The sequence below is a fragment of the Tasmannia lanceolata genome, unplaced genomic scaffold (genome assembly GCF_043159265.1).
Source record: "Tasmannia lanceolata isolate RefF3 unplaced genomic scaffold, GAP_Taslan_0.1 ptg000013l, whole genome shotgun sequence".
Classification (NCBI taxonomy): Eukaryota; Viridiplantae; Streptophyta; class Magnoliopsida; order Canellales; family Winteraceae; genus Tasmannia; species Tasmannia lanceolata.
This window is the reverse complement of record NW_027518690.1, coordinates 39,941,333-39,955,404: the sequence shown is the minus strand read 5'-3', so window position 1 is coordinate 39,955,404 and position 14,072 is coordinate 39,941,333. Positions and strand designations below refer to the sequence as shown.

Genomic DNA, 14,072 nt, shown 5'->3' with positions numbered 1-14,072 from the left:
CATTGCGAGGGGTTTGCTGATGTTGTCCTTGATTTTGAGGACCAAGATGTAAGCCTGCAAAAGCTTGAGGTAGCCCACTATTGCGAGAAGAACCATAACGAAAATAACACTTGTCTGCGTCATGACCCATTTTCTTGCATATTTGACACCGAGTTGGGCCCTCCAAAGTTTTGTAGTTGAATCGATTTGTGTTTGAGCTGCGAGATTGATTGTAGCGGCTCGAGTCATTTTGATGAGAACTTGATCCAGAACTATAAGAAAAACCATGGTTGGAGTTGTTGTTCTGCCGATTGGAGTTGTTGTTGCGTTTCCCATTCTTGTAATTCTGACTAGTGTATAGTGCAGATTGGTTGCCCATGTCTGGGATGGCAACAGAGGTGCATGAGAGTCGTTGTTCTTGACTCAAAAGACAAGCACGTAATTCATTGAAACTTGGTGGATCAGATCTACTATCTATGGCAACAACAAATGAATCATACTCCGGGCCCAATCCATCCATTAAGAGTATAAGTGACAAGGTCACTATCTTGTAAACGATCATTAATGGCAGCCAAGGAGTCGGAAATGGATTTGATAGTTTGAAGGTATTCGGACATAGTTTTGGATCCCTTTTTAAGATCAGTGAGCTCGTTTCGGAGAAAAGAGTGCCTTGCTTGGGATTGTTGGATAAAAAGTTCATAAAGTGTATCCCATATTTCTTTTGAGGTTGGAATACCAAGTATTTGAGCAGCCAATCCTTCGGTTAGAGTTGCATTGATACAACTCTTAACATAATGGTCGGTTTTTCGCCATTTAATATAATCCGGGTTAACAATGGTACCGGTTTTGGAGGTATTTTCGATTGTTTTTGGCTGAGCTTGAATGGAGCCGTCAACATGGCCCAAAAGGTCGGATGAAATTAGAATAGACTCCATCTGATCTTTCCACAATAGATAGTTTGATCCGTCAAGTTTGACAGATATAAAGTTGGTGATATTTGGGAAGGGAAGGAAGGGAGATGTAGAGGCCATGTGTGGCCATGTGTGTGTAAAAAAGGAGAAAAAAGAGAGAGGAGGTAATGGTAGATTATAAAAAAGAGAGAGAAGAAACAACGATGTACCTCTTTATAGATTAAGGGAGGAAATTATTCTACTTGTTTTGCCGAGAGGTTGAAGATGATGCACAAAAGCAACCTGCTCTGATACCATAAAGAAACTAAATTTAAGAGGAACTGATTACATTAGTAATGGAATGTTATAAAATACAAGCCGTACAGCCCTCAAGACAAAAGGAAACTACTATAATCAAAAGTTACATATAAAGCAAGACAATAAATTAGCAATAAAGAAATAAAGCCTGAATGGAAAAGCAATAAGTTAAATAAAGAAAGAGAATTGAAACGTATTGGGCTGCCTTTCCTGCTATGCACACTTTCTATATTTTATCAGTTTGAGCTGGTGAGTTTTTAAACTGTGGCAATACTGTGATCTATATAGTTAACTTTTGTTTCTTATTGCCTTGAACATCATCTTGTACTCATTTTGGCTGTCTAGTTTTACCTTTTATTTTCCTTTTCCTTCATATGTTCATGGTCAACGTAACTAGAACAGAGTAATTACTTGGAAAATTGAGTTTGTTTCTTCTTTTTAGGGTATTTACAGCCACCCTTCAAATAACTAATGAAGAAATGATCATATGTGGGCATGAAGAAATGGTCTAAATAATTTTTTTTCATCCCACATATGCTTTGGATTACATTGTCATGATCAAACATTCGTAAAAGAAGTTTGCTGTTTCACTGCAAGTTGAGCTCCTTATTTTTCTCTTTTCATTCTTAATTTATTCCAACATCTTGTTATATCTTCTGCTGCCTCTTGAGTATAAATGAACAAGAAATTACATGGTTTCCCTTCTATATTTTTCTTGTATAGAATTATATTCAGATTTGCACTCCGCCCCAGAGATGAGGCCATTTCTTGCTTTGCTTGCATCTCCATCCCTATCCAGAAAATAAAATCAATAGGGAGCTCCTATACGGCTATTATTCAAGTTCCATTGTCCATGATGATATATTTGAGTTGCAAATGGTGTAAGGATTTCTCGTCTTTTTTTTTTGTTGCAGATGAGAATCTTTTTGAAAGTGAAGAAAACTATTACTTTCAGCGTAAAGAGCTCTGACAAAATCAGTTATATCAAAGCTTTGTTCCGTGAGAAGGAGGGCCTTCCAGCAAATCGTCAGGCAGAATTACTTTTTGCTAGAAATAACCTCCAAGACAGCCAAACGTTGGATGATTATGACATCAAGAAGGACTCCGTCCTCGATATAGACATTGTAGGAATGCAAATTTTTGTGAAGATACCATCAACTGGGAAAAAGGTTGCCCTTGAAGTGATGTCTGGGGATACCATCCAGAACGTTAAGGATAAGATTCAGGAGGAGGAGGGGATCCCTTCAAAGCAACAAACAATCATCTATGCTGGAAGATCACATGAAGACAACCAGACTCTGGCTGCTTATAACATCCCAATGGAAGCCACCCTTCATATGGTTATGTCCCGTCTAACCAACAGAGGCTTGTCTATTCTGGAAAGCAGCTTGAGGATCATCGGACTTTGCTCGAATATAACATCAAAAGAGAAGCCACACTCTATATGAATCCTCTTGTGATGCAGGTATTTCTCAAGCAGTATAATGGGGAAAGCATAACACTTGAAGTGGAGGGCTCCAACACCACTGATCAGGTCATTGCCAAGTTTCAGGAAAAGATGGGGGAAACAACTCCTGTTCTGTGTCTCATCTTTGGTAGAAAACCACTCCAGCATGATCTGACTCTTTCAGATTACGGCATTGACAAGAATTCCATTATTTACGTGGTTTACCGTATCCCTTAATGATCTGATGGTTGTAAACAACCACTAAATGGGTTCAATTTCTGTGAATCTGATATTCATCAAGGCAGAGACACAAAGTAAGATCCAACAGCGGGCAGGGATTCCAGTCAGCCATCTCAGGCTTATTTTCTGTGGAAAAGAGATTGTGGGTGAATGTAATTTGGCTGATTATAAATTTATAACGATGGAGTCGTCCCTGTAACTTATTTTTGACCCTCTCAAAATGTAACCATGAGACAATGACAGTAAAACATTCACTGGTACATACTGTTCGTTTTTCTACATCATATACATCCAGGTCTCTTTTGTATGGGAAGACTAGTGTCTTGATTTTTCATTTTTGCATGTGATAGCTTTTTTTTTTTAGCTAAATAAGCAGCTGAATAAAAGAACTGCAAAGAATAGAACCAAAAGAGAGAATGATTCAGAATTTTGCCAATAGATGAGTTGAACTTTTCATCTTTAAATAAGAATTCAGGGTGGTACTTTATAAAAACTCTACAGATCGAAGGGTTAAGATCATCCTTTGGATATTCGAAAAAGGTGGACCCCACCAAACTTTTGAAAAAAATTTGGATGGGAAACGATATATTTGCCCCCCCTTTTTTTTAACTTGGGACAGATCCTTTAGTGTGAATGAGTAGTCATAAATACAGTAGAGGGGGGCTGTCCAAGAAAAAAAATGGTCCTTTTTGGTTATTTGAAAAAGGTGGGCCCATTTTGCAAATTTTGTTACCAAACCAAGATGGCAAGATACAGTACCCAAAAGGGTGCACTTATTGAATATGGGGTTAGTGAGAACACCATTCCCCTAAACAAAGTGCTAATCAAAGTAAAGAAGTTATGCATGCAAATTGGTAATTTCTGCATTCAAAACTATTGTAAAGAAGTTAACGATTTTTTATGTCAAATCACGTCATAAGTGGGGCGCATGCATACTACAGGGGGGTGCAAATATTATCCGTCACCTAAATTTTACTCTTCCACACAGCCCTGGGTTTTGTGTAGTCTCCAAGTATTTATAGACGTTTTTAGGCATTTTTTCGAATCCAATACTCTCTTCGCTAGGGTTTTATGATGAAGACTGTTCCCTAATTTTCCAATCTAGGGTTTCATAGAGACAGTGAGTGCGATGGAGAGGAGGATTCAGTGGCCTTACCCAAGAAATACAATAGCTTCGACTACAAGCCAAAATGGCTTGGAATCCCTCGGACAAGAGGTAATGAATTCATTTCTTCTTTTTTCAGATTGATTTTGTAGTCCTAAATTCTTGTTTTTGTTTTAACATTTTTTATTCATCGACAAAGTTGCTAGAGATACATAGGATTTCTATTTTTTGTCATTCAATCTTAGTTAATGGCTTCAAATGTAGCTTTAATCTCTCAACTTGAAATAATCTTGTTTTCAAATAAATACCCATTTTGGTGGCATCCCTTATCTTCCTTCCCCACCACCTCCTTTTGATTAACTAGTTTTTCATGAGATTTAGTAGTTTTCTATTTATTATTTGAACAATATTTTTTTCCCTTGATTTGACTACAATGAACTACTCTCTCTTATGTTCAATTTTATATTATTTTAGTTCTCAAACTCATTTCAATGCAATTAAAAGGATGAGATGGGCTTAATTCAGCAGCATTCCACAATTTCATATTTGAATCATGAACAATGTTTAAAAACATGATTGCGGTGTGGAACACAGATGAAGAAAATCCTAATCGACTCGGCACGACGCGGTCAAGTACTCGGTTGACGCGACTGACTACTTGGTTGACACAGTCATACTTTTGGAGAATCAAAGGAGATTTTATTGACTCTGTAGGGCAAAACTGGAACGCGGCCAAGGCAAAAGGGAGTCGACTCGGGGTGAGTTGATGCGGACGCAGGGGAGTTTTAAAACTATGATCTTGAAACCAAGTTGTTTGTTTAGATTTTTCTTAAGCATTCAAAAGTTAAGAATTTAAACTAAAAACCTTTTTTTATGAGTAAGCTGGGGTTTCGCGGACCCCTACCATTGCATTGATTAAATAAAACAGAATACAAGTGCAAGAAAGAAGAACAAATAGGGGAAAATTTATGATATCAAATGAATGAAATATCTGTAATTAAAGCAAAAAATACGGGGTAGATGCGATTTACGTCCAAAAATGATGCTTCTGACTAAGAGCAGCCCTTAAAAAACAAAAAGGCACTCTTAAGTAAGCTCCCTTCCCCTATTTCTGCATTTCATTCTCTATTTGGCCAGCCGGGGAGCGAGGGGGATGGGGATGGATTCCCCTTTACAAGGGCAGCTGGTTTTTGGGAGGAAGTCTGCAGCTTGGTTTGCCTCACGCCAAAAGTGAGAGATTTTTCATGATTCAAATTAACAAAAAGGGCGTTTAATTTGTACAGAAGGGAGGGCTTCTTCGGTGGTGGTTTGTGTTCTCCTTTGATCACATTGACGCCAAGGGATGAATCTTACTCCTGTGTAGATTGCTGACAGTTCCGGGGAGTATATATCCACTTTCTCTGTTTCCATGGAGTAGTCCATCAGCCGAACCTGTGATGTCCCTAAGTATCCCTCCTATTGCCGCTTTCTTTGTATCAAGCGGCACATCTGAGTTTAGTTTGATTTCTTCTGGGCTAGAATTGATCCATCTGCATTCTTGTTGGATTTTTTTCTTCGGGCAGAACTTGTATCCAAAGTTTGAAGCAACCTTTCTGCCATGGTCATTTGGTTCATAATCCCATGGTTTTAAAGTTTCCCGAAATTCCCCCGAAAAGACCGAAATGTTTCCATTTCCATCACCACCGAAACGAAATCTACATGATTTTCTTTCACTAGGTTTTTGATGTGATTAACCCATTATGAATGATTTCAAAGCATGTATTTGTGCCTATACTAGTATTTTCAAAAGTTTCATCTTAAAATTTTCATCATTTGCATATGTTTCCATACATTTTCGTGATTTTACAGATTTCTACCGAACTGAAATGGTTCCATTTCCATGCTGACCGAAACCGAAACTGAAATTTAAAACCTTGCATCTTCCAACCTGAGGAATCTGAGTTTGTTTTTGACAATACGGAGTATGTTATGCAAAATCTTGTTTTTATGGGTCTCTCGTTTGCCAAATATTCGAACATTTCACTCTTGCCATATCACGTGGATCAGAAAAGCACAGTTTCATCACTGTTGCTGCCTGGCCAGAGCCTGAAGAGTGCCGTTTTGTCCATCCGACTTCATCTTCAATTTTTTTAGACATTTCTTCCTGTGCTCGAGCCTCCAAAGCAGGGACCTCCATATCCAAGCCAGAAAAACTACATTGAAAGAAGAGGTAGTCTAGAGTTTCTGTGAAGGTTTTACAGAGACTGCATCTGGTTTCGAAATTTCTACCCAGAAATAGTAACCTGTCAATTGTATTTAGCCTTCTGTGTATTGCTTGCCATATTACCAAAGCATGCAAATTTCTCCAGGGCTTCTTGTGGTGGTGAGTTCTAACTTGCTTCCAGCCATTATTGTAGCAGAATTCCCCGTCTGTCGATGGTTTCTAGATGGCTGTGTTTTCTGATTGTGAACTGTACAGAGCCTTCAAGATGATGGACTCTTCTTTAGATAGAGATGCCTTGTTCAGGAGGGGGTCCCATTCTCCGACCCAATATATTTCATGTAGGAACTTAATGTGAGAGAGGGAGGTATCAGCGGATCTTTGCAAAATTAAGTTGCAGAGGGGACCAGCTGGGTGCCAAGGCTGCTCCCAGAGTCTACCCCCAATCCATTTCCAATTTGATAGCAGAGAAATGGTTTTGCCAGCTCTCTGGCTTTTAGAAGGCTTTGAAGACCTCAGGATGGCTTCAATGGAGTGTGAATAGTCCAAAAGTTGCCCTGTTTTATGTATTTCTTGTTTACAAAACCATTTCTAGAAAAAAAAAACTCTACCTCGAGTTTGGTTCAATACAGTTGACTATTTGAGGACTAAGGATCATGGTGGCCACGACAAATTTACGTCTCGCTCCGACTTCGAAATGAGGTCCTTTCCAATGCATCAAATACTTCCATCGGGCTATTAATCAAGCACTTTTCGGCATGCGGTGGAATACGATTCTGATGGAAAGTGGGCCTTCAATAAACTCGTCGAATCGGAGGAGTTAAGGCAGAAAGAAACCTTCATTAATCTCCAAATTAATGGCGGGATAATCATCGAGGTGGGGCCAATCTTTGTCTTTCAAGTAACAGATCATCTCGTCTTCGCAATTCTCCAAATCTTGCTCATTTGTTAAGAGTAGTTTTGTCATGGCCCCGAACTTCCACTGAGGCTCTTGCAATGCTGGCTCCATTTCTAAGCTCAGTGTTCATTGGGCCAAGGGCTCCTTCTTATTAATCAATGCATACACCTCTCCCCTCTCACCTACTTCCTCCATGAAATTATTAATGGAGAGCAAGTTGCTAGCCTTCCTCATTGTGGCGTTGATCGGGTTGCTCTCTACCATGGGAACTAGAGTAATCTTTAGTTTATCTTTATGAAATGTGTATGTATTTTTCCACCCGTCGTGGGTAGCACTACGATCAAATTGCCACGGTCTACCCAATAAAAGATGACACACATCCTTGGCAACGACATCACACCAAACGTAATCGAAATATCGTTTTCCAATTGAAAAAGAGACTAAACAACGAGTCGACATGGTTACCTCGTTCCCTTTCTTAAACCAAGAAAGCTTGTAGGGCATGGGGTGTTGTTCCGGCTTGAGCTTTAACTTTGTTACCGCCTCTTGTGAGATAATATTCTCACTGAACCGCTCGTCGATGATCGACTTGCACACCTTTCCACCAATGGTACAAGTTATGCGAAATATGTTGCTACGCAGCCAATCTTCATCGCTTTCTTGTTTGGGAACCAAGAGGGTCTTGCGAATCATCAAGACCTCTCCTGTATCCCCATAGACAAGCTCATCTTCATCAGGCTCATCTCCTTCATCATAAATAGCATCACCAACGTTGCCAAAGTTTGCATCTCTTGCGTCCTCAATCATCAATTGTTTTTCTTTGGAGCGACATTTCGACGCGTGATGGCCTGGCTCATTGAATCGAAAACAACGACCTGATCTCACCGTTTGACCATGATTGCTTGGGCCAAAATTATTCCACTTCTGAAATCGGTCATAGCGCCTTAGGAGGGGCGTGTAGTTTGTTGTCTCATGTCACCATTCGCCAGTCGGGTTGTGGATGGAATGAGATCATCTCTCAGGGGTGATCGCGGCTGTCACGCCCCAAACCGTGTTTCCGGTCTAGGCACATAACAGCGCCACATATTCATCAACCCTTGAATAAGTAAGGCATTCACGCCGGAACCATGCAATAAACAGAGCTACTAAAGCAATAACTAATTAATTAACTATCAAAGTAATCAATGCAAATTAAATATCTTTGTCCAACAGACTACATCAATTCAAACCAAAATTAAATAACTAATTGTCCATTCCAACTAAAATTACTGTCTGAATAATTGAAAATAATAAATCCTAAGCTGTCGCCCTTGCTCACTCCCAAGCCCGTGAAATCAAACTTCTACTGTTCTCCACCTGTAACATAGAATGCGTGGAATGAGCTAGTGTCCAGTGAAATAAACATGTCTACACTAATAACATAATACCAATTAATAAAAACAGAATAATCGGCAATATATGTAAATCTGTAACTGGCATAACAATCTAGCTAGCATAACTGTATAACTGGCATAACCATGCATAACTGTATCTTTTAACTGTAACTGTAACTGTAACTGATGCCTAGTATAGTGAGACTAGTACTGCTAGACTACGTAGCTAACGGAACCTGCCTACTAACTCGTAGGAAGCCGAATCCCAACGATCTCGTACGAGATTTCACCCTCGAAAATACCGCGAAAGGTGATACTGCGGCTTGATCCATGACTTTAGTTCGACGGTCTAGAAAAAGTCTCATACACTAGTAACCAAGCCTAACACTTCGTCTCAAAGGATGTTAACTGTTGCATCCTCACTTGGACAACACCATGTCCTGATGCAAAAACTGTGACTATCAAGTCTAACTGGCACATACGTGCATATGGTAAATCCGAACTAGGAGTCGATACCATACTATGAATATTGACCCTCGTGTACACCAACACAGTCAATATCAATCATGAACATGCACACTTGCATAAGAAATCATATTCAATATTAGAATAACTGTGGTAGAACAAGTCTGCTCACTGTAGTACTCATGTGAATCGTTTCCCACGAACAAGATCTTTAAATTAGTGCGTAGTATCACCTACAGTCCATATTAATCACCAATTAACGTTTTGGATCAATATTTATTTCCATAAATAATAATATGCAATTCCTCCATAGATCAGAGGGCTAGGATCATCCTATAGAAATGATTTTTTGGGCACAACCTATTTATGTTATTGCCCATCACATGGACGGTTTGGATCATCCTAATTTAGTGTGAGAATAAAAACAGCAAAAAAGAAAGAAAAAAACGGATGACCTGTGAGTCCACCCGGCCCGTACGGGTGTGGGGTTCACCAAATTATGACCCGTAAAATTCCGGCCCGTAAGACCCGGACCTGTATGGGTTAGGTGAAACACGGCCCGGCCCACTAGTTTGCCAGGTCTACATCCATGCCATGTGGGCATGGATGATATTCTCATGTGCTCCTGCATCAGTGGTGGGGGGAGGGGGGGACCCGGCGAGTTTTGAGTTTGACCTTTTTCTCTTTTTGGTAAGAGGTCAAACGGGTGTGGGTCATGGCCTTTTGTTTTGGTTACCGGATTTGGTGGGTTTTCTGAATCTTGCCCAGAGATTTCAGCAGCTGAGACACTGCTTATTTCATTTATTGGGTTCATAGCATTTCCATTTCTGGCTATAGCTGCTGACTCCTCTGTCTCCTTTGCAGAAATGATGATCATCTTCAATGTCTCGCTTGAGGGTTTCTCTGTATCCAGTTTGTGGTGTATGTAGTGGTTGAGAAGGGCCGCAGGGGGAGCCCTTTTTCTCTGGGTTCCATTTCATGCTCCATACGGTTCTTTTCCAGTCTCTTTTGCTTTGGTTTAGTATTTTTGCAGAGGTTTGAGTTTCCTGAGATTTTTGTCCATTCCCTTGTTTCCCCCACTTCTCCAAAATTTTCTCCAGTTCTTTTTGGGCTAGAAGGTTATCAAGCGTGGTGGACTTTTGCTGGGATCGGGTGATTTCCGGATGTCCATCCGAGAAAAGAGCAGACAACAGGCTACAAGAGACAGGACACGGACGCTAGGGGGGGTTGTTAGTATTGAATGCTACTGAGGGGGAGTGTAGATGCAGAGAGAGATGCAAATGCAGAGGGTTATGCCATGAGGGGACTAATCAGTCATGTAATGATATTCCTAGGGTTCAATACCGTCCTAAATTTTCCCTAGAGAAGTTAGAAACTTTACTCGGATGTTATTGTTTTCTTGAAGAATTTGTTCTAATTTCTAAAAAAAATTCTTAAGGCTCTGCTTCTTTATTTCAAAAGAAGTAGAGCCTAAGAACAGAAAATTTGGGGTAAGGGCATTTTCTCTCAAATAAGAGACTTGATCCTACAAAACTCATTGAATGAGCTAATAGTGTTTAAGGGGATTGGCTGTTTAGCATGCGAGACTCTGTTCCATCCGTTTTGGGTGGTAAAATAACTCTTCGCAAGATCCAAATAGCATCATGGTGCGATGGGTTGGATCCTACTAAACGTTGGTAATATTTTCAAAATATCCAAAAGGAGAGATGTATTAGGTAGCACACCTCATTCTATTCATGCATGCAAGTGCACCTGTAGGTGGCTGGGCTTTTCACCTCCAATTTTGAGACCTTTGGATTTTCTATTTCTGGGTGTTAACCATTGTTCATACTTCATACAGACCCTTTGTTTTCCTAGCTTCTTGAATGTTCCTTGTTTCCCTAGCTTCTTCATTGTTGTGATGCTAGGATGGGCAGGCTGCAAAATTCCAAGTTTGGCTCGGTATTTTTTTTTTTGAGCAGAAGTGATGGAGCTTTGATTGAATTGATTGCGAGCATGCACAATATTTGTTTCATGCTCAAGTTATGCATACAGTATTTACTGTAGATTTACCAATGCATAAAGTATTTACCATAGATCTACCAGTTCTTTTGTTCATGTCGGGTTGAGCAAACCAAACCAAAGCCATCCTATTTATGTGATCACCGAATTTAAGAGATATAGTTTGGAGCTTTCAACAATATAATACTAGTGTTGAAAAACTCGGACTCGGCCAAGGTCTAAAGGTGTGGACTCGGCAAGTAAATGATTGTCGCAGTCAATTTTTCATTAGCTTGGGTGAGAACTCATACAACTTAAAGCATTCCGACTCGGTTGAGTCAATGATTGACTGAATTTTTAAACAATGACAGTACTACGTGATCCATATGGAGATAAAGCTGTCTCTCATCACTTGGGCAAAGGCAAAAGGACAATTTGCATACTCTACCGGGAATGCTTTGAGAAACTGGAATGTGATTCTGAAGGAAAAAAGGGCTCGGATTTTATTTACTCCGCGTTGGGTTGCTCCTGAGAAGGGATGGTTAAAACTTAATTTTGATGGAAGTTCCATGGGTAACCCCGGACCCGCAGGTTTTGGGGATTTGATACGCCATCACTCTAGCAGAACCAGTATGTCATATTCCGGAATGGCGGGATTTTATGATGCGAATGAAGCGGAGGCAAGGGGACTGCTTTTCGGTCTTCGGAGGTATGCCACCTGCAACTTAGGTCCATTGATTGTGGACGGGGATTCATCCAACGTCATAGCATGGGCCGGCAATCAAGGTGGTAGACCATGGAGATTACAGTTCATCCTTGATGAAATTCGGGACCTTGTTAGGAGTATTCAACCGCACCTAATTCATCGGAGGAGATCTGCCAATTCAATGTCGGATTCACTGGCCAAAGAAGGGGTGTTTGCATCGGGAACAAATGTAATATGTATTGACTCCCTGGGCTCTTAGTTGACATAATTGTGCCGCATTGCCCTCTTTGACTTTGTATTTGGGACATCTTGTCCCCATTTTTTTCTTAATAAAATTTATTGTTAATTTTCAAAAAAAAAAATATGGTTAACTTTTATTTTTTATTGCCTTGAATATCAGCTTCTTGTTCTCTTGCTGTGTCTTTATCTATTTCCAGTTTTTATTTCCTTTTCCCTCAAATGCTCATGTTCAAGGTAACAAAAAGTAATAACATGGAAAACTGTATTTTTTTCTTCTGTTCTTTGTTATTTTTGGGTATTTACAGCCATCTTCAAACAACCAGGGAAGACATGAGGAGACGATCTAAATAATTTTCTTGCATTCCACATTTTCTTTGGATTACCTTGTTATGATCAAATATTCATAAAAAAATTTGGTGTATTAAGAATTTTGACTTTCAGTTCATTCTTTATTTTTTGCCAAAATCATGCTATATCTTGTGCTGATTGGTGAGTAGAAATGAACCAGAAATTACATGGTTTGCTTTTTCTATTTCTCTATTTTCGAATTATATTCATGTTTGCACTCCTCCCCAAAGTTCTAGGTCATTTCTTGCTTTGCTTGTATCCTCATCCCTATCCAGAAAATAAAATAGAAAGGGAGGCCCTATAGTCCCATTATTCAAGTTCCGTTCTCCATGATGGTATATTTGAGTTGCAAATGCTGCCAGTCCTTGGTGCTCTACCTCTGTTGTCTGTTCAATTATTCTTTGCACAAAATTTTGTTTATGCCTTATCTAATTCTTAAAGAAACTATTTTTGATTTTTCTTCTTATATTCCTTCTATTTCTTTTTGGTTGTAGATGAGTATCTTTTTGAAAGTGAAGAAAACTATTTCTTTCAAAGTAAAGAGAACTGATACAATCTGTAATGTCAAAGCTAAGTTCCGTGAGAAGGAGGGCCTTCCAGCAAATCTACAGGCAGAATTACTTTTTGCTGGAAGCAACCTCCAAGATGGCCAAACGTTGGCTGATTATGACATCCAGAAGGACTCCATCCTCAATATGGACGTTGTTGGAATGCAAATTTTTGTAAAGATATCATCCACTGGAAAGAAATGTACACTTGAAATGATGGCTGGGGATACCATCCAGGACATTAAGGCTAAGATTCAGAAAAAGGAGGGGATCCCATCAGAGCAACAGACAGTCATCTATGCTGGAAGATCACTTGAGGACAGACAGACTCTGGCATCTTACAACATCCCAATGGAATCCACCCTTCACATCTTCATTCGCCCTAGGGAAGAAATGCAAATTTTCATCGAGATGCCAACAAGAGAAAGGATTCTTCTAGATGTTAAAACATGGTATACTGTCCAATATATCAAGGACATGATTGAGAGCATGGTTGATGTCCCATCAAACCAACAGACGCTTGTACATTCTGGAAAGCAGCTTCAGGATCACCAGACATTGCTCGAATATAACATTGAAAGAGAAGCCACTCTCTATATGGTTCCTCCTGTGATGATGCAGGTATTTGTCAAGACATGTAGTGGGAAAACCATAACACTTGAAGTGGAGAGCTCCGACACCACTGACGATTTCATTGCCAAGTTTCAGAACAAGATGGGGAATTCATCCTCTCATCAGTCTCTCACTTTTGCTGGAAAAATGCTCCAGCATGGTTGGACTCTTGCAGATTACGGCATTCAGATGTATTCCACTCTTCACACTCTCAACACAGTTAAGCGATCTTCACTCGATTCCTTGGATCAGAGTGAAGATGAAGAGTAAGATTCAACAGAATGCATGGATTCCTGTCAGCCAGCAAAAGCTTGTTTACCGTGGAAAAGAGCTTGCGGATTAACGTTCTTTGGCAGATTACAATATAGTGACGGAGTCGACCCTCGACTGGAGCTTATTTTTGACCCTTTCAAAAAATGTAACAATGAGATGATACGTGAGTTAAACATTCACTGGTGCATGTACGTCTTTATGTATATCCTAGACATTCAGCTCTGTTTTGTATAGTGGGATTATAGTATTTTGCTGTTTGTGTAGATCTTTTATATTTCCTTTTTTTTTAAGCATTTGACTTAAAGATGAGCAAAGGAAAGAAACAACAGCAGGGAGCCCAACCAAGGAAACAACAAGAGAAACTCTGGTTTTAGAAACCATCCAACAATCTTTCTTGCTTTCCTAATCTAATTAGAAGACTGCAAGAGAGTCCCATTTACATGGAAAGAG

General features: G+C 39.7%; 2 protein-coding genes across 3 annotated transcripts; both read left to right on the top strand.

The window, feature by feature from the left end:
- Window positions 1–813: 813 nt before the first annotated feature.
- Window positions 814–2,871, top strand: LOC143891239 (polyubiquitin 11-like). Its single transcript, XM_077395861.1, has 3 exons — window positions 814–831; window positions 2,102–2,527; window positions 2,653–2,871. The coding sequence occupies exons 1-3, from the start codon at window positions 814–816 to the stop codon at window positions 2,869–2,871; spliced, it is 663 nt and encodes a 220-aa protein (XP_077251976.1).
- A 1,015-nt stretch (window positions 2,872–3,886) lies between these two features.
- On the top strand, window positions 3,887–13,885 carry LOC143890093 (polyubiquitin-like). Of its 2 annotated transcripts, XM_077394646.1 has the most exons (3): window positions 3,936–4,090; window positions 4,574–4,737; window positions 12,684–13,885. In XM_077394646.1, the coding sequence occupies exon 3, from the start codon at window positions 12,684–12,686 to the stop codon at window positions 13,617–13,619; it is 936 nt and encodes a 311-aa protein (XP_077250761.1). In that variant the 5' UTR covers window positions 3,936–4,090; window positions 4,574–4,737; the 3' UTR covers window positions 13,620–13,885. The 2 variants fall into 2 exon arrangements, with proteins under 2 accessions (XP_077250760.1, XP_077250761.1); XM_077394645.1 differs by lacking the exon at window positions 4,574–4,737 and having other exon boundaries at window positions 3,887–4,090.
- Window positions 13,886–14,072: the final 187 nt, after the last annotated feature.

What these genes read in the sequence shown, in the direction of transcription:
- LOC143891239 (XM_077395861.1), top strand. An exon ending in TGGAAGCCACCCTTCATATG is followed by an intron (nt 2,528 to 2,652) that starts GTTATGTCCCGT and finishes CTTGTGATGCAG; the next exon opens with GTATTTCTCAAGCAGTATAA.
- LOC143890093 (XM_077394645.1), top strand. Translation starts at nt 4,004, where the DNA reads ATGGAGAGGAGGATTCAGTGGCCTTACCCAAGAAATACAATAGCTTCG. An exon ending in TGGAATCCCTCGGACAAGAG is followed by an intron (nt 4,091 to 12,683) that starts GTAATGAATTCA and finishes TTTTGGTTGTAG; the next exon opens with ATGAGTATCTTTTTGAAAGT.